At 42.2% G+C, this 21,059-nt stretch overlaps 1 protein-coding gene and 1 non-coding gene across 4 annotated transcripts in view; one reads left to right on the forward strand and one right to left on the reverse strand.

Moving 5' to 3' along the window:
- Positions 1-21,059, forward strand: part of TUSC3 (tumor suppressor candidate 3) — a 206,907-nt gene that overhangs the window by 106,920 nt on the left and 78,928 nt on the right. The window contains exons 1-2 of one of the 3 annotated variants that reach the window (XM_069977661.1): positions 14,738-14,777; positions 16,400-16,517. Coding sequence is in view for 1 of the 3 variants with exons in the window: in XM_069977660.1 (XP_069833761.1) it covers positions 16,400-16,517 (118 nt within the window). In the remaining 2 variants the exon portion in view is untranslated. Of the gene's footprint in view, positions 1-14,737; positions 14,778-15,553; positions 15,574-16,399; positions 16,518-21,059 lie in introns of those variants that run through there. The other 2 variants (XM_069977663.1, XM_069977660.1) reach the window with 2 other exon arrangements.
- LOC138797950 (U2 spliceosomal RNA) lies at positions 4,362-4,543 on the reverse strand. Its single transcript, XR_011364038.1, has one exon. It is a non-coding gene; the product is annotated as a U2 spliceosomal RNA (small nuclear RNA).

Consider the following 21,059-nt stretch of genomic DNA (forward strand, 5'->3'; position numbering starts at 1 on the left):
GATCTACTGCAGCAGAAGCTTTACATGGGGGAAAAAGGTGTTTTATTCCAACGCGTGAGGCCGGGGGAGGGACAACAACTAGTCATCTGGGTGGGTAGCTGTCTGTGACTAGTTATGGCTTTCTGCCTGTCATTGCGCAGTGTGGGGATGACTGACAGGCAGAGTCCACTAATGGGTCTTTCTGCCTGTCGATCATCCCCGCAGAGCACGCTGAAAGGCAGAGAGCCGTAACTAGTCACGGATGGTTCCTTGGCCAGATGACTAGTTGCTTCTCTTCTCTTGGCTTCGTGTGCCGAAATAAAACATCTTTTTCCCCAATGTAAAGCTACTGTTGCAGGCACAGCTGGTATGCTCAGATGTTTAGTGTGTAGCTGGGAACCACATGAGCACAATTGTGTTGATGGTTGCCTATAAGCGGCAGGCCCCTCTACCTCTCTGGAACCCTGTGCAGCTGAATGCAATATGTCCACCACTGTGTGTATCCTTTCCCCTAGAACTATGTAACCTTGTAAGTACTATGGTACTCAATTTCCAGGAGACAGATTCACTTTAGATAATAATGGTCTTTCACAGGGAAACTATCAATATACAATGCTTAACCTATTACTATTAGCCGTAATTGCCATGTTAAAATGTTAGGATGTACTGTAGACGTATTGGGAATACAGTATTGCAGTATGTTCTCCTTCTTCATATAGTAACTGTAAAAGTCATCTAGTCACCTATAGTGTGCACAAGCCTAATCTGGTATTCATTAAAAGATAATTCAATTGTGACACTGATGCAGTTTGTGATGTCCTTTGTTAGCTAGTGATTACAACAGAGATTTAATACCAGTAAATTGATTATTGTAGAAAGCAATTATCTAGATAACAGCAATAAATAAGCCACCAGATACATGTATGGGTATGAAATGTAATGTTATACCAATATTTTATGTTTTACTACATTTACATTGACCAATAAAATGTAAGTAAAAATTCTTGTGGTAAATTTCATAAACTGTACCCTTTCTTTATATGTTTCTATGTAAGATGTAGCTTGCAATGACTTGGATGGTCTTTATAATATTAACGCCTTCCCAACATTTAAAGTACATGAGTGTCATAAAGTTGCAAAGGGAGTGTGGTGGGGGCTGACACTCGCTGGAAGAGAGTTAATTTAGGCAGTCAGAGGGTGATACACCACTAAGGCCAAAGAACCCAAAACAAATGTAAATCTGTATTTACGTCCTTATTTACTAATTTACACCTTGATATGCTAGAATTTAAGTATGGGTCTTGTTTGATTTTTACTATTATTGCTAAAGGTAATGTAAAGATGTATAGAGTGTGAAGGGAAGGTGTCATCAGATAATGGCCTGTTTAAATGTTTGTTAAATGTTATTTTTATGTTAAACATAGACTTAAAGGGAATCTGTCAGCACCCGAGCCCTACCTGAGGTGTTCACAGTGTGCTGTAGCTGGCAGTCCCCTTGTGAGCGTGGTACCTTTTGGTAATTTGTCAGTGAAGTGGATTATGCACAATCTCAGGTCTCCTACTATACTGAAGAGTCAAAGAGCAGTTGTGGCTCAGTTTTTTTTGCAACACTCTAGCACACCTCACCACTGCTTTATTATCCTCTCCTTCATAAATAATCAATGCTGCCCGGCCTTCTGCTCGCTCAGCTGTCAGCCAGTGTCTCTGATTGCAGATCAGTCCTCTGTAGGCAGGTTATGTCTGTAAGAAACAGGTATAGTTGAATGTCTGAGCCCAAATGTGTTGGAGCTGTGGTCTAAGTGTAAATCTGTCTAGAGACCACCAGCAGTTCATTCTTTGGTTCAATTCCCTGATGGAAATGAAATATAATTATTTTTTTTCTCATTATTGTATTATTTTTTATAAGAGCAAAGAATTCCTAATTAGTTCTAACTTAGTTTTAAAATTAAGTTTTAATAGAATGTTGAGAAAAATAAAAAAATAAAAATGTAGTTTTTTTTTTTTTCATCTGGAAAAAAAAAACTAATCTAATTTGGACCTGATTGAGAATTCCTTGCACTTTACACTTTACAAAGTGATACAATAAAAAAAATAATTTTATTTCCATCAGGGGAATCAAACCAAAGAAAGAACAGCTGGTGGTGTCTACCAGGTCATTTACCCAAAGACCACAGCTCTAACAAAGGCTAGTTGATTCAGCTATATCTGATTGCAGATCAGTCCTCTGTTGGCAGATACTGACTGACAGCATGACCGAGCAGGAGGTCGGGCAGCATTGATTATTCATGAAGGAGAGGCAATTTGGTTGTAATATAGAGTCTATGATTCTCTCCCATGGTTTCCCTTTAATAGAAGACCATGAAATATCAATGCAATTCCTACAGAACAACAACATTTTTAACATACAGCAACCTTAATGGTTAAAAGGGTTGTTCATGGAGCAGAAGACGTCTCATAACTTCTGCCTTCCAAGACTTCCACTCTTCCTTGGTCTCGGAATTATACCTTCCGAGAAAAAAAGGGACAGGTGTCACAATCATTGACTGCAAGTGGAACCACGGCCTGCATGTGATCTCCACTAGCTGCACAATGTCATTGCAACATGATGGTTTTCAGGAATCGCAGGGACTCTCATATATAGGGGTGCAGCAGCAGCCTACAGGGATAATAGTACTTTCTAGTGGTGCAGTAGTCTCCCTGATATCGCCTTTACTTATTTACAGCATCCTGACTGTTTTGGTAGGGGAAAGAGAGTAGATGGGACACATATGTAAGGGCTCTATTACACCCTGTCTGAGCTTCCACCATATGGAGCCTGTGCCCTATAACAACTTATCTCTCTTCCTGTTGTTCTTCAGGTTCCTTTAGATGCAAGAAATAATTTCATATTTTCTTGGTAACTAAAATAACCAAATGTTAAGATGGGTCTATGCTCAGTCTGTGTATGGTATAGAAGCTCAGATCCATTGATGTTAATGGAACCCAGTTGTAATACCACACACAACCTGAGGACAAATGTAGCGCTGTCTTTAGAATAAAGCAGCTATGTTTTTCTAATCCTGGATAACCCCTTTAAATCATAATTTTTCCTTTTTAATTCTCATAAACCACAGAAAAAAGCTGTGGGTGTACAGTATGTATATACTGACATATGGGTCTATGTTTTGCTTTATTGTGAAGGTTTTGTTCGCAGCCTTCAAGTACACAAACAAATACACTTACCTTGTGTGAACTCACACACATAGCATATTATTCTTATATCTAAGCCTTGAGTCTTTGTTCTCTTCAGATAACTTATTTGTCGGATTATATGAAATTAGTCACAATATGGATTATGGTTCCCGCTATACTTGATTGACAGCCTTGGGAGTGAGGTTGTCATGGAATCTGAACTGCGTAATAATATTCACAGCTCCCAGATGATTTTGCAGGCAGGCTTCGCATTGTTGTAGTGATTTGCTAACAGGATGTTGACGATGAGACTTCAATGATTACCAGCAAAATGATTGATATAGTTTCTGTATAAACAGTTGGATATAAGAAAAGAACAGTTGATGTGTGTTATGAAGCTGTTGAAAATCTGGCTTTTATGCCGTAATTCCAAGTTTATAGATATATTGTAGATTGGTATTCAGTGTTGTCTGCACTTATTTTTGACTGTGTAAAGTATTGAAGGAATGCATTCATGAAGAAGTTAAACGGGTTAGCTGACCTCATGAGATTTTAAAATAAACTCTTGCTTGAAAACATTCACAGGTCTCTCCTGAGTCCTATCCTTATATTTGTTTTCCCTGTCTCTCTCCCCATGGTCCCCTTGTCTACTTACCCTGAAGCTTCTAAAAGGCCAGTTTTGCTGTGCTAAAAACTACATCTCCCATAAGTCTTCAGTCTCCTTTCCTGCTATGAACCTACACCTTTCCTCCTCTGATCCATCTCTGCTTCTGGCCTCATGTCTGATATTAGTTAGCATCTACAGTATATGGCCTCCTGGCTTCACCTCCTGTGTTCAGTGCAAGTTGATTGCAGCATAGGAAATGTCACAGGACATTTGTCGATATTTCATAGGGAGTTCAGAAGGAAAGAGTGATGTTTTACATTACAAACTAGTAAAACAGACATTAATTATATTAGTAAGTGGCATACAATTTGGTGTTTGAATTAAATATACTTTTTAGATACAGGAAGGGGTCAGTTCACACTGAGGAATCGGCGCTGAATTTCATAGCTGATTCCTCATTGAAAATTCTGCCTGAAAATATAGTTCAGAGCCGAATTTCATTGAGTTCAATTGAATTTGCACTCTGCAGTTCACACTGCAGATAATCACACTGCAAAAATAACTTGGTGTAATAGCTAGTGTTAAAAGGCTGATCCTTGTCCTTTTTTTTTGCACTGAACCTGCAATACCAGGTCAATGCCTGGAGAGGAAAGAGCAAGCTCTTTTTCCATCTCCCTGTTCTAAAAATCCATTTAATATATGGTCCCCAGATAGGGGACATATCAGATATTAAACTGATAAGAACAGATACTACACTTGATCTTAGCCAAAAGGCCGAGAAGAGATAATCCTTGTCTTTCAACATGTTGAAAAAACTTCAATGACAGCAGACCACCACTATCTCCTATGGGCTTCCCGGACGGGCCCTTCCTGCAGCTCCCTGCGGCCCCCCTCCACTTACCTGCTTGCTGTTGCATGCATAATAGAGTAGGCAGCAAGCAGGGAACAAGGAGCAAGCAAACGCGGATCTGGCAGGTTGGTGTTTGCTTGCTTCTCCTGATCGGCCTATGTTATAGAGCTTTAAGAGTTTTAGCTCTTCAACGTGTTTTTAAAGAGACCAAAAATATTTGGACAATTGACTCTTGAGCTATTTAATGGGCAGGTATGGGTAATTCCTTTGTTGCGTCATTCTCAAATAAGCAGATAAAAGGCCAGGAGTTCATCTGAGGTGTGGTGCTTGCATTTTGAAGATTTTATTGTGAAGAAAACGTGAAGCTCCAGGCTTAGCTTGATTAGAGAGGCTTCTAGCATTAGTATACATACATTTAATATGTTTATCCATATTTTCTTTCCTCTTATCACTGGTGACTGTTCTATCCCCTCCTGCCGCTCCACCCCCAGTTCCATTATCTAGGCCCAGCTCTCAGTCTACTCTGTCTTCACTTACTATATTGTAGTTGCCCTCCCCCCGGTCCCTAGTTTAAACCCTTGTCCAACCTCTTAGCCATCTTCTCCCCCAGCACGCCTGTACCCTCCCCATTGAGATGCAGCCCGTCTCTACTGTAGAGCCTGTAACCGACAGGGAAGTCAGCCCAATTCTCCTTGAACCCAAATCCCTCTACTGTACACCAGCTCCTGAGGCACTTATTTACCTCCCTAATCTCCCGCTGTCTCTCAGATGTGGCTGGTGGTACAGGTAATATTTCAGAGAATATCACTTTGGAGGTCCTAGTCTCAAGCTTCCTGCCTAGGTCCCAGTGACCCAAAACATAATGCCAAAGCAACCCAGGAGTTTATTCAAGCAAAGAAGTGAAATATTCTTGAGTAGCCAAGTCAGTCCCCTGATCTGAACCCAAATGAGCAGCATTTCAATTGGTAAAGCGTGAACAAAAAAAGGCCACAAACACACAGCAACTGAAAAGTGCTGCAGTAAATCCCTGGCAGAGCATTAATAAGGAGGAGACCCCGCATCCATGATGTTCATAAATTCAAGACTTTAGGCAGTCATTGTCAACAATTAACAGTTTTTTATTTGTCCGATTATTTTTGAGCCCATAAAAGGATTGTGTATAGGAAATGCTTTAGGGTCTATGTACACGGAAAGATTATCTGACAGATTATCTTTCAAAGACTTGAAGCCAAAGCCAGGAATGGATTTGAAAAGAGGAGAGGCTTTCCTTTATGACCTGATCTCTGTTTATAGTCTGTTCCTGGCTTTGGCTTCAAACCTTTGGCAGATAATCTGTCAGATAATCTTTCTGTGTAAATGAACCCTTATGCTGGGTTTACACGGAGCGATAATTCGCCCGATCCTACGATTAACGATTTTGAAGTAACGATTTTTTTTTATAACGATCAGCATTTAGACTGTACGATATATCGTACAGAAAATTCGTTTTGCGATCGCTTAAGCCTATCTCACACATGGGGAAAATCAGTGAACGACTGTTTACACGGAATGATCGGCGAATTTTTTGCGAACTGCGAACGACGATTTAAGAACCTGTTAAAAGATCAAAATGAACTATTTTTCGATCGTTCGCCGCGTTTACACGTACGATTATCGTTCGAATTTGATCGTTATCGCGAAAATTCGCCCGATAATCGCTCCGTGTAAACCCAGCATTAGTTCCTCATATTTTATGCAATCATTTTGTTCAACCCGCTGAATTAAAGCTGAAAGTCTGAACTTCAACTGTATCTGAATTGTTTTGTTCAAAAGTCCTTGTGGTAATGTACAGAACAGAGATTAGAAAAATGCTGTGCCTGTCCAAATATTTATAGATCTAACTGTATGCGATGTAAGAAAATGCATGGCTGAAGACAAATTTGCAAATAGAATGTCAATGAGACCCTCACTGTTTATTTCTATAGCTATTAGTTACGTCCCCCAGCTGATCTCTTCTAAAGGGGAAATGTATGCACAGATAGCACAGCGTGGGCCTTTGCGTCTCCAATCTTCTGCTTTACCTCTTATCCTGTTTTTTGAATTACATCATAGGTGCAGAAAAATGGATTTCAAGCTGTGGCAGATCCGTCACATGACAGATACCAGCAGCTCCAGAATGACTTATAATGGGTTCCATCCTGGTGTTTATCTTTTGACTGGAACAGAGGTGCTGCATACTGTGCTATTCTACCTATCTAATACAGTATGACACACTCTGCAATAAAAGCACTGAATGAGGCCTCCAATGCAAATGTCTTGCCTAAGCCTTGCGATAATTAGGCTCCTTTCATACTCACTTTGTCTCATGTGTATGAAAAGCTCCTGACACATACCAGTCTGCTGTGCCATTTCACACAGAGGGCTCAAAAGTACCCTAGGTGTGGGCATAAGATAATACCATATGCACAAAAAAAAACAAGAGACCTCAAAGCAACCACCTATACTATTCCCACACCTATAACATATTACTTTTTAATTTCTGATAAAAAATAATGAATGTTTTTTACTGGTGTTATTAACCCTGTATGTTTTAGATCCTAAGTATTTAAAAAAGATGTATAATATCGCATAATTTGTTCCTTACATACTGGTGTTAAAGACAAAAAATAGTTCAAATAAGTTCTTCAAAGGGAACTTGTCGGTAGACATGACCTAATACTGAGCCCCTCCTCCCGGCTCCAGATGCCAGGCCCGCCACTGATAAATCACCAACCTACCCTACCCCGGTAGAGAGCCATTTTTATACATACCTGTCTGCAATCTGCCATCGATCCTCTTGGCATTCTCTACCTGCTCTGTGCACACAAGTGACATCAGTCATGCCAAAGAGCACATGGGGGAAAGAGTGTCCTCTTGTGGCTGGAGGCATAATGTTACCTTCAGCCACAAGTGTGGATGGAGCCAATGGTGAGTCAATAGCTCCCTTCCTTCTAAGTCACAGCTCCAGGAAGGGCCGGATGCTGCGAGTGACGTCCGCACAGGGACCCACTCTAGCTCGAAGCACACCAGAGTCTGAGCCTGACAGATCTGATTGTAGAAATCGATTTTTCAGACAATTCTGGAAAAACTCGCAGTTGAATATGGCAGCTTTTAAGATGGTGTTCATGTTCCCATCATAGCCTAAAAGATAGTCCCCCTTATCCATTACTTGCTGGGGTATTCGAATATGTCATTTACCCTTTTGTTTTTGAAATAAAAAAGTGTCCTAAGACTTTTAAATCACCCTGTACTTTAGTTGCCTGATAGTACAGTATTCAAGATATGTCTCACTTTTAGCTCCTGTATCCCTGTAGTTTGACGATTGTTACTTGGGAAGTGTACGTTCTATCTCCCTATAAATCCATAGACAACTCATACCCATGCCGGATTCTACTTTAAATTGCCTCATCAGGTAATGCCTGCCTCAGACGTGCACACTCCTGATTCCGAACTATACTGTCTCAGAGCAAAGCAAGGAGACTACAGTCTATAAACAGCTCTCACATACATGGTAGCAATTGCCCTGATAGTGGTCTCACCATTATGGTGAAAAGAGCTCTGATGGGATTAGTTGCTGACCTCTGCCATATAGTAATAAGGTTCTTCTGTCTCCATATAGTAGTTACATCGCTCTGTGCACCCTATCTGTCTTCACTATTTCAGCTCAGCTAATCCACAGCTGAGGTGGGGCACCACCAAAGCAGCTGATTGGCTGTTTGAAATCCGCTTAGCCAATCAGCATTTGAGGTCCTGCCTCAGCCATAGGCTGTGCTGCAATAGTGAAGACAGAAAGAAGACCACAAGTATATTTTTGCTGTTCCCTTCCCCCCCCCCCCTCCATGTCATTTAAAGTTCCAGGATCAGATCTTCTGAATCAGCAAAGAGATCCCCTGCTAATCCGGAAGGTTCGGTCTCCATAAGTACTGAGGATCAGTCAGATGATAACGCATTATTATTAATGGAAAAAGGCAGCACCAGTAGTCCCAAAGTTGCAGTTCTGTGACAGATGCTCGCTGGTTAGTCCACAATCCCAAGTGGACAGATGTACTGTTAGTAAGGAATCCAACAGCATCCAAGTGGAGTATTCTTAAAGACTTTATTTAGGGGTCTAGGATACAATTCAATGTGCGCAATGTGAGCCTAAAATTCCATTGTATCCTTGATCCCTCAATAAAGTCTTGAAGAATACTCCACTGGGATATTTTTGGACCCCTTGATGATGCAATATTGTCTCATTGTGTCTCCATATCCATGGAGACCTGGCCTTCCGGAGTAGCAGAGGATTTCACCACTGATCCAGAAGGTCCCATCATGACAGGTACACTTTATTAAGGCTGTAGAAATGCATAATGCAGCTCAGCAGACTTTCAACAAGTTTTATTATTAACAAGCACCCAATCAGCATGCACTGACTAACAAGTACTTTTGATTAGCCCGATACATAAGCAAATACTATACTCGATAGAGCATACTAGCTTATCTCTAGTGGGGAATAAAATATCTGATTATTTTATTTGGGTGCCTAGAATCAGAGGTACACTTCGTACATATACATATATGTATTAAGGAAATGACAGCTACAGTCTGCCTAAACCTCCTCCCTTAACATTACCCCTGTAGTCCTACAAAATACTAGTGACTGTCTATCCACTTGCTTTAATATTATGACCTCTCTATTTCTCGAAATTAATCTTTCTAAAACAGAACTTCTTGTATTCCCTCCCTTTAACCAACCTAAACCCAACATCTCACTCTCAGTCGGTGGTACTAGCTTCACTCCTGTGCATCAGACTTGATGTCTGTGGTTATGCTAGACTTGTATCTATCTTTTACTCCCTATATTCAAGCTTTCCAATTTACCTGTCACCTACACTTCAAAAATATCGCAAGAATCTGCCCATTTCTTACACTTGATGCATCTCTTACTGTCGCCCTGATCCATTCTCGTCTTGACAACTCCCTACTGATCAGTCTTGCTCTCTCTAAACTTTCCCCTCTCCAGTCTATCCTGAATGCAACAGCCAGACACCTCTCTCTCTCCAGTTGTAACACTGACGTGTCCCCCACCCCATGCCAGTCAAACTCCTCACCCTCACCTATAAAGCTCTCCACAATTCTTCACCTCCATACATCTCCTCCCTCATCTCCACCTACCATCCTACTTGTGCTTTACGTTCTGCTAAAGATCTTACACTAAGGGCATGTTCACACAATGGAATAAGCACAGAATTTCAAGTAGAGTTTGCACAGCAGACTCCACTTGAATTTTTACCTGTCCCATTGATTCAATAGGATGTCTCAGGTGCACTCTCCCATTCGCACAAATAATTGTCAATTCTTTGGGAGGATGGTGGAGTGTGTGTGGGATTTATTTATTTATTTAATCCTGTAATGTGTAAATGTAACCCCTGTTGTAAGGAGCCAGGCCGCACACTAGGCTCCCCGCACTGCAGAGTGCACTGGCGGCTCTCTGATATTGCTGACGGGGTCCCTGATGACCAGCCCTGCCGGTTGCTAGGGGCACGCCGGCGACGTCCATAGCAGCTGGCCGGGTTGCTGGGGGCACGTCGGCGCTTCTGTTTGATGCTTCATTAAGCAACACCTAATGCACATCTGCATTAGATTTCGCTTCATAAATTGTTACTGATGGCAGGCACCTCCAGTCAGAGGTCAGTATTGCCTTGGGGCTGGAGTCTTGCCTTGTGCTGGGACTCCAGGTCCTATAAGTATCCTCCTTTTCCCTTGTTTCCTTGCCTGCGATAGTGCCTAGTTTACTAGTGTATCTTGACCTGCATTGTATTTCTGGTTATCTGACTTCTGGCTCTTGACTATTTGACTACCTCCTTGAAATCTGTATTGTACTGTGCCACTTGTTTTTTATTGACCTGGACCTCTGACTTTGCCTTATTGTGTGTGTTTGTCTTGTTTCGCTCTGTGTTGCAGTTGTATTATGTCAGGGTTTTGTCGACAAGTTGTCCGTTGCCACCTAGGGCTCCTGAGGCAAGTCGGCAGGGACATCGGGGGGGGGGGGGGGAGTTGTGCCAGCTGCGAGTTTTAGGGCTCACCTGTCCTTGTTGCCCTGTCCCTGATTCGTAACACCTGTATTGTGTGTGAAAATGCACTGTGGGATCTGGTGACGCTAAAAATGGTTGATTTAAAAACTGAACAAACCCCCCACTGACACATTTTGCAGTTTATGGTGTTTCAAGAAGTAGAGGGCTTGTGTAAGCTATAATGTTGTGTAAGCCAGTTCTTAGTACAAAAGGCACCAGATTTTTAATTCATACAGTTTAATCACCACACACACTTTTTACAATGAGAAAAAGTCTTGGGTAGCAGACAGGGAACCAGTGTAAGGCACTTAGACACAGCTCTCTAATGCAAGGCAAAGAATTTGCTGCCTCCATGTAAACACCAGTATTACCAGCTACATAGGTATTTATTTTTTGGAGCATACAAAGTCCATTCCTTATCATAAAATGTACTATATTATATCATAGGAGGAGGTATCATAGAAAAGAACAGTAGTGTTTTCAGGAAAGAAAGACAGAAATGTTCATACCATTGATTTATTGCTGAGCCATATAGCACTGCTGCTCTCCTCTGCTTGACAGTCACATAGAGGCCACTTGAAGGCTCACCCACTAATGTGGAAGTACAAAGAACCCAAAGTACGAAAAAAAATTCAATAGACAATAGACAGGTAAGTGTTATAAATGAGAATGATATGGTGATCTGATCACTTCTAAACTAAATAGCCATCAAGACCTCATCCCTCTTAATGAGTTTTATTATCTTTACCAACATGTAATTGAGAAAAACCTTGATCCATGAAATAATTCACTATATGCATACAACAGTGCCAAGACGATCATAAGCTAAATGATAAGTTTTTATGTTAGTCATAAAAAGAGACAGATTTGGGAATTAAGATGGAATATGACCAATCGTCCGTTCCTTCTGCCCAAATGTTTGTATTGATTTGTAAAATGTTATACTTCTGTACTGAATATAGGAAGCCACAGCCAAGTGCTTTATCTAAATAATGTTCCCTTTTCTATTTCAAGGTAAGCTGACTTAATGGTGGTCCTAGGGGAACAGACAGTGAAGCACTTTGCTTCAAAGAACAGTAAAAACTAGTAAAATATAAATGTTACATTCCACACTGAATTTGCTGAATGCAATTTGCCTAGTGGTGATTAAATATACTTTCCTCATTATATCTCTTACTGATATCTATTCCCATTAGTATAAAAACTTATATTTTCTGCAAACACATAAGGTAGATTTACAGGCAATTCTCATATCATAGAATGATGGCATGGTGACTGAAAATGCCATCGCTTTAGCATTAGGGGGTTCAACTTTTAAGATCAATGTAAATGAGTCATTCCTCTGGTAGGGCCATCAGTGGCGGATTGTAATAAGGGTAGTTTGGGCGGCCGCCCGAGGCTCCGGGGGGCCCATGCCACGCCGGCCACATTATAATCCGCCACTGCACGGCGGATTATAATCAGAGAGCTCGGTGGCTGTGACTTCCGGCGCACGTGGAGCTTTCTGATGCGCGCGCTGCTGGGGATAGGACGGGACACCCCCGGCAGCCGCACATTGGACAGGGACAGACCAGGAGGCGAGAGGCTCGACGGGGGAACGGACCGCAGGTGAGTTGTTTTGTGTTTTTTGTTTTTTTGTGTGTTATCTGCACAGGGGGGGGGGGAGAGGGGGACCATCTATAAGGGGGGGCAGAGGGAAGAGGGAGACCATCTATGAGGGGGACCATCTTAAAGGGGGGCAGAGGGAAGAGGGGGACCATCTATGAGGGGGACCATCTATAGGAGGGGGCAGAGGGAAGAGGGGGACCATCTATAAGGGGGGCAGAGGCAAGAGGGGGACCATCTATAAGGGGTGGCAGAGGGGGACCATCTATAAGGGGGGCAGAGGGAAGAGGGGGACCATCTATAAGGGGGGAATAGGGAAGAGGGGGACCATCTATAAGGGGGCAGAGGGAAGAGGGGGACCATATATAAGGGGGGGGGCAGAGGGGGACCATCTCCTCTCCTGACATCCTCTGTGCTGCTGGGACCCTGTGACCTCAGCTATAAGATCAGCACCCTCCTCTCCTGATATCCTCTGTGCTGCTCTGACCTCTCCTATAGATCAGCACCCTCTTCTCCTGACATCCTCTGTGCTGCTGTGACCTCCCCTATAGATCAGCACCCTCCTCTCCTGACATTCTCTGTGCTGCTGGGACCTCTCCTATAGGATTAGCACCCTCCTCTCCTGACATTCTCTGTGCTGCTGTGACCCTGTGACCTCAGCTATAAGATCAGCGCCCTCCGCTCCTGACATCCTCTGTGCCGCTCGGACCTCTCCTATAGATCAGCACCCTCCTCCCCTGACATCCTCTGTGCTGCTGTGACCTCCCCTATAGATCAGCCCCCTCCTCTCCTGACATCCTCTGTGCTGCATGGACCTCTCCTATAGGATTAGCACCCTCCTCTCCTGACATCCTCTGTGCTGCTGTGACCTCCCGTATAAGATCAGCCCCGTCCTCTCCTGACAACCTCTGTGTAACTGTGACCTGGGGGGGGGGGCAACAGCAGGAAACCAGGTGGCAATATGTTTATTGGGGGCAACAGCAGGTGAACAAGTGGCATTATGTTTATTGGGGGCAGCGGAGGTGGGGTGGACAATGCTTACTGGGGGTCGCAGCAAGGGACCAAACATTATGTTTATTGGGGCCAGCAGGGAGGGGAGGCAGGCAGTGTTTATTGGGGACAACGTGGGGGGGAGGCAGTAGCGGATTATAATGTGGGCGGATTGGGAGGATTTACCGGGGGGGGGGGGCAGGTTGGATGAACAGCCCGGGGCCCAGGTTACATTTAATCCGCCACTGAGGGGCATACAGTATGTGTGCCAATGAGTGCTGTGGGTTCGCAGCTACAGAGAAGGCTACGGATGTGTGCATGGGGCCTAACAGTGCAACAAGCGATTTCTGTGTATCCTGAAATTGTGAAAGGTGTTGCCCCATACACTCATACACAATAAATTGTGTCTGATTCTCTGTACCACCTACTGAAAGTGGTGGCATGGGTTTCTGATAGAGATGAGCGAACTTTTGAAAAGTCTGGTTAGTTTGGTTTCCCGAACTTTACTGCAAAGTTCGAAGTTTGTTTAGGTTTGAACCGAACCTAAAGGAACCACATTATAATAGCAGTACTGTTGTAGCTATATATAAGTGGTAGTATTACAGAGAATAGGTTTGTGAGGCAGCAGTAGCAGTGAAGCAGTGAAAATTTCATAGTGCAAAAAATGTCAACCCTCAGGCAGGGCATTTAACTTTCACCAAATCTGACAGATGTTACAGCGTTGAAGCTTTCAGTAGAAAATGGTATTGACTGTTTCGGTGGATGTATAATGGCACTTTTCCTCAGGACAGCAGTGGACGTGGTGGATTAGCGGCATAAAATTCCTTTTCCTCCCAGAACAGCAGTGTACATTAGTGGATCAGCAGTGTTTACTTACGTTTTCTCCCAGGACAGCAGTGGACATTAGCGGATCAGCGGTGTAAAATTACGTTTTATCCCTGGTCAGCAGTAGACGTTGGTGGATCAGCAGTGTAAAATTACGTTTTATCCCTGGTCAGCAGTGGTCATTGGTGGGTCAGTGGTGTATACTTAGGTTTTCTTCAAAGACAGTAGTTGGCGTTGGTTGATCAATGGCATAAAATTATGTTTTCTCCTAGGAAAGCAGTGGACACTTTAATGTGGCAGCACCATTAGGGGCAATCTACTTTACCAGAGTGGCCTAGAACAGACACCTGGAAGGGTCAGCACCAGCATTGGCCCTTTTTTAAAACCAAAGGGACCTAGTACCCAGACCTGAAGGTGGTAGCAGCTGGAGTAGTACTTTCTCTTCGAACCAAAGGGGCCATATCAGGAGCCGGGCCGCGCGCTTTGCTCCCTAAACTGCCAGAGCACACGCTGCCCCCCTGACAGTGCCAACGCTGACCCTAGTGCCCGGCCTGGCCGGTTGCTTATGGCGCACTAACAGTGTCCCTAGCTTTTGTCTCCCTGGTTCCATATCCTTACAGGCCAAGGACAGACAGTTGGAGGTGGAAGTAGTCAAGATAGCCAGAAAGGACTTTATTTGGTAATAAAAACTTCTCAAGGTGCCAAAATATATCCAGAACAGGGAATGGATGTCATATGCCAGGTGTTTCAGTGGGTTGAATTCACCCGAGATAGCCAGCAATGACACAATTATCACAGTGCCACACACTGAACACAGGGAACTGATGTAAACTGTAAGTTCCTCAGTGGTTTAACTGACACACTGAGTGACAGCTCCTACTCTACAGCAGTCCTGTCTCTTTTTCTAACTCTAAATTGCCCTGTTTTACTCCACCATTTTGTTAAAAGTTTGCTCAAACTCGGCCGAAAGTTGTTTCATTTTCAAACCGAACCTTTGGCGAGGTTCAAAACTAACCCAGGTTTTATTGGTTCGGTTCGCTCATCTCTAGTTACTGCCATTTAGCTCCTGTTCAGTTAAATAGGAGCTGGGATGCAGTACCCCATGCCACCACCTGTAGATGGGCAAATAATGTTATAAATCTGGAAAACCTTTCAGTTATTTGTTGATTTTGTTCTTTGTTCAGAAACTGTATTCCAGTAAATTTGCGTTATGGTCTAAGTAGCCTAATTACCTATATAATGGTTAAAAAAAAAAGTTACCATTTCATTGCAGGTAACTTGTTCCTACTAATTATTGGCCACTTAAATAGGAGCAGAAGAGTCTGAGAGAGAGTTAAATCCAGAGCCCTGGTCATAGCTCTGTTATTCCTCCTGTACAACTATAAATACATTAACTGGATTCTACCAATACTTTTTTTTTTTAAATAGAGTTTGCCCCTCTACTTTCTGACAACCCTGAAGAAGAATACATATAGGTGTGACAGGAGGAACTAATAATAATATTTATTATATTAAGTGGGGTCTATGCATGTTTAAACAGTAATAAATCTGAGTTTTCCTAATACTATATAGTGTATACATATATAACATTCAGGGTTTTTTTTATTAACTTTTAGTTACTGCAAAAAAAACTTACACTGACCTTGCCAGACTTTAGCATAAAAATATTCAGCACAGAAAATCCCACTAGGAAGTTGCCTTGAACAAACAGCTTAATTTCAGTTCACTTTTAGAGCTCTTTACTTTTTTATTTCATAATCTCGTTCTACCTTGAAAAATGGGCCCATTATCTCTCCCAATAGGCCCATTCCTGTTAGTTGTCATATATAACCTAGCTTTGAGAATGTTCAGAACTTGGATTTAACCATAAGGGGCCTAACTGCATTCCTAGTTACTATCCATCAAATAAAAAAATATTTCATAAATGCAATATCGTTATTAAAATATTTTTTCTTCTTTTTATTCATTAAATGAAGACATGATTACTGTATATTAGTCTCTAGAGGATAAGAGCATGGTGTTGTGTTTGCCTTGTATAGTCAGAAAGATGACCAAAATCTAACCTTCAAGCTGTAGAACTGAATGGTTTTGTAGTGTACGAAACTTCTAAATGTATTTGTATTGGCTTATGTTTGAAATGGCCTATAGAGAATTGGATCAACCGAATGTATACATGTACACGACACATTTTGGATTTTAAAATTTAGTTGATTTTTAATCATTTGTGTAAACTGCATGGTCACTGTTTGTACTGGAACTATATGTTGTTTGTAGTACTCACTGAAACCTTTTCTTTGGCAGACAAGCTAATGAAGAGTATCAAGTACTTGCAAATTCTTGGCGATATTCTTCAGCATTTTCCAACAAACTGTTCTTCACCATCGTAGACTATGATGAAGGAGCAGATGTTTTTCAACAGGTAAATAATTGTTTCATTTCTGTATGTATAAAATACATTCAAATTAACTAGAGATTAGCAAACTTTTGGAAATTACGGTTCATCTGGTTTGCGAATTGCAGGTTGGAGATTTAGTTCTACCCAAACTGATTCTAAGCAAACTGGGATTTACAGTGATCCTAGCTATTACATTTCCTGATGGTACAGCTCCACTCTCCTTACTGTGAGATTGAGGCCGTGCTGTCAGGGAACTGTGCAGCTTAGATGAGTGTACCATAATTTTCAATGATCAGAGCCTCTCTGTGCACAGACAGCACAGCCCTGGCTGTAAGTCTGTCTTTTAAAGGACAACTCCCGCGGGACCCCAAAAAAAAAAAAACACAGACACACACAGACACCATACTCACCATCTCTCCGGTGACGATCGCCACTCGATTCGCCCGCCGTCCGCCTCTCCGTCGCCGCCGTCCGCCATCCAGCGATGTCTCCAACTTCCGGGTCCAGGGGATGGAAAAGGCTGCCAGTGCGCTTGCGCACCGGCAGCCTTTTCATTGGCTGGAGCGCATCACATGGCTTCCAGCAAGCTCAGCCAATCAGGGCTGAGCAAGCTGGAAGCCATGTGATGCGCTCCAGCCAATGAAAAGGCTGCTGGTGCGCATGTGCACCAGCAGCCTTTTCATCCCCATTCACTTTGCATGAAGACGCCGAGGAGGAAGAAGACCCGGACCGCCCCTCGGCTCTGACGTCGTCGTCACCAGATGCCGCCCCGGAGAAGAGGACCGTGACGATCGTAATAGGTAATGTATACATTCCTTAACTTCCGGGGTGGGGGGTCGGGGGTCCTAAAGTGGGGGAAGGGGGCCAGGCCGGGTATTTAACCACATTACAAAGTTATATAACTTTGTAATGTGTGTTAAATGAGCAAAAAAAAATTTTTGTGGGAGTTGTCCTTTAAGCCTCTGGGGGCCTGACATTTCTCCACTCTCACTGCACCCGCCCCAGCAAGGAAGCGGGTTAAGTGACCTAAAGGAGAAGTCCGGCCAAAATTTTTATTAAAGTATTGCCCCCAAAAGGTATACAAATTTCCAATATACACTTATTCTGGGAAATGCCTATAAAGTGCTTTTTTCCCTGCACTTACTACTACATTAAGGCTTCACTTCCTGGATAAAATGGTGATGTCACGGCCTGACTCCCAGAGCTGTGCGGGCTGCACTGCAAGTGCTTTTTGCCGGGTCTAGTGAAGCGTGAAGACTTTGAGATGGGCACACAGGAGGATAAGTATAAATAATCCCCCTCCCAACAGCGAAGAAAAGTCTGTGCTCCCCTTGCTGTGTTGAAGATACTGCTCCCACCAAAGCAGGAAAGGGGTTACCTCATGACAACTGCTTCTTGGGACTTGAAACATGAAAAATGCGGTCACTTTTACTTTTGAATTTCTTAAGTATTACAATGTCAAATTTATTGACTTAAGACATAAATATTTTGATGTAGGAGTCTCTTGTTACTATGCAATTTTGTTTAAAGACTTTGTATTGCTTTGTAATAAAATTATTCGGTATAAGACATGGGGATACATGTTTGAGCTTCTGGGGCAAAGATTCCTACAGTATATAACACTGTGCTGTATAAAATAGAAACTGGTATAAACTCCTTATCACCAATCAAAGCTCCTCTTTCATTATACCAGAGCTGAAAGCTGAGCTCTGATTTGTTGTTGAGGGCAGTTTATAACAGTTGTGACATAGGACAAAGTACAATTAAATGAAATGAGGTGTATAAGGGAGAAAGCGCTGAGATATGTTTTGTTTTGTTGTATTTTATTTATTTTGTGCATTTTCTATGTTCAGGGTTTAGCATGAACATTAAAGGAGAAGTCAGGTGAAAATTTTTATTAAAGTATTGTATTGCCCCTAAAAGCTATACAAATCCCCAATATACACTTATTGCAGGAAATGCTTATAAAGGGCTTTTTTCCCTACCCTTACTACTTCCTCAAGGCTTCACTTCCTGGATAAAATGGTGATGTCACGACCCGACTCCCAGAGCTGTGCGGGCTGTGGCTGCTGGAGAGGATGATGGCAGGGGGACACTGAGGGACACAGGGCACTGGAGGGACACTGAGCATCCCTCTGCCATCATCCTCTGCAGCAGCCACAGCCCGCACAGCTCTGGGAGTCGGGCTGGGAGTCGTGACATCACCACTTTATCCAGGAAGTGAAGCCTTGATGCAGTAGTAAGTGCAGGGAAAAAAGCACTTCATAAACATTTCCCATAATAAGTGTATATTGCTGATTTGTATAACTTTTGGGGGGGCAATACAATACTTTAATAAAAATATTTGCCATATATATTTGTCAAATATAGACAAGGATTCTTGTAGGTTTTGTATTTCCAGGGAAAATATAAGATGGTGGTAAATATTAGTATGTGTGCTCCGGTATACATAACTGATTTGTTAATATCCAGATACTCTCATGTATACATTCCCAATGGGCCTAAATGATATCTACACAGCAATAATCCTACATTTATTCCAAACCTATCTTCTCCATGCTGCTGTCAGTCTGTGTCATCTAAACTAGCAGAAAAATCTGAGAATTTTTAGTTCTTACAGCTGCCTGATCCATAGCAGCTATACTCTGTTTCCATTATGAGACTAGTTGCCTATAGTATAGTTAGGTAGTAGAATATCCTATCAATATCTAAATAGACCTTTTAGTGCCCACCATTTTATGGGTCACTGCAGCCTCTTTATTACAGTAACTGACCCAATATTTATATACTCCTGAGCATGCTGTATATAAAAAACACACACACCATTATAAGTGTACCACAGCTAAAGAAAAAGTGCACAACACAAAAAAGCCTTGAATAGGCTCAACAAATTGATGCTCATGTCATTCATTCGCTGCCGTTATTTAGCGAACATCGGCAGTTATTTTACATCGGTCAGACTTCCATTTTTTTCCACTGTCCTTTTACCGTCTTTTCCATAAAATTCAATGGACCTTTTAAAATTAGCCCTACCCAAAAGGGCCATCATCAACCTGAACTAGAATAATGTACCAACGGCCATCATTGTAATGACGGCTGCCAAAGTATGTTAAACAACAACCGTTATTCGGAGTATGAAATAACGTCTGTTGAAATTCATTGTGTGAACCTGAACTTATAGTGTTTTTCATTTTCGACTTGCCATTATAGAACATCTAATATATAAAAAAAATTTTTGAGTTCCACTGTAATAGGATTATACTGTATATGGCCTTAGAAGGGCTAAAAGTTTGCTTCCACTTTGCAGTTAAGTCAGGAAACACTAACAAGTCTGACATGTATTTGATGAATTACTTCTTCCTCGTTTGTGATAGTTACAGGCCAGATCTTCCGGCCCCCTGCAGCATGCTTAGAAAATCATAGCAGCATGCCTGAATCCATATCCTGTATGCAAATCCTTGCTGTACCTATAATATGTCTGCTGTTAGAACCTGCATACTGAATATGAACTCCTAGCAGCAGGTGCTAACAGGCTGTGAGAATGAAGCTCAGCTTACTTTATATAACATTATTTAAATTAACTTGGGTTTTTAATTGGCTATTTCCTTTGATGTGTGTCTACTTACGCTCTAACATATATTATTTCTTACCAAACAAAAACGCATGGACCCTGCACTGTCTTCTGTAAAAAGGGTCATTAAAGCTATCCATCATAATATATACAGTGGTACTCTTGGATTGAGAGTGTTTTACAAGAAGATCTCAGTTTTTTTTTTAAAAATGTGACTTAGTTTAAGAGCATAGTTTTGGTTTAAGAGCTTCCTGTGCTGGGGGAGTGGGGGAGGGGCATAGTCTGCTTAGCATGGTCTACAGACCTGTACCCAGGCAGTCTCCCTCACCTTCCAAATAATAGCAGATCCACTTCAGGTTGGGGCTTGCATCAGGCGACAGGACTGTGGAGGTAATCTCTCCATACCTGTAACCCCTCTCTCCCTGGACAGAGAGTGCTGCTATACTATGCTCACCCATACCCTACTCATTCCTTCCTGTAGTCTGTCAGCCCTTGTGTTTCCCATCCTCTCCATTCCTGCTATAATGTGCCTGCACTCACACTCAGCTATACACACTGTTGTATAGAAAAGTTGCCCTCCTGCACAGCTCTGTGATTATCACTTCCTGATTGGTCCCTGCTGAACACACCCCCTTCCCCATTGGTGTCATGTGACCACACAAACCTCTGACAGCAGCCCTGCTTCTTTATTCTAGCCTGTTGTACTACGCTCCTGCATTTTGGGGATCTACAGCTCCTTCCTCTATCTACAAACTGCTGCCGTTTCTTAAGGTTTATACACTTACTATACATTATACTCCACATACTGATTGCTATACTGTACAGTAACTTATAATATGACATTCAGCTGTTTCTAAATGTTTGTTTTCGTTTGTTTTACATGTTATTTAGTACAAAAATCATTATTTTTGAGGCGTGGAACCAGTTGTCTTTATTTCAATGATTTCTTATGGGAAAATTTGCTTTGGTTTAAGAGTAGATTTGGATTACAAGCA

The sequence above is a fragment of the Dendropsophus ebraccatus genome, chromosome 7 (assembly GCF_027789765.1).
Source record: "Dendropsophus ebraccatus isolate aDenEbr1 chromosome 7, aDenEbr1.pat, whole genome shotgun sequence".
Taxonomy (NCBI): domain Eukaryota; kingdom Metazoa; phylum Chordata; class Amphibia; order Anura; family Hylidae; genus Dendropsophus; species Dendropsophus ebraccatus.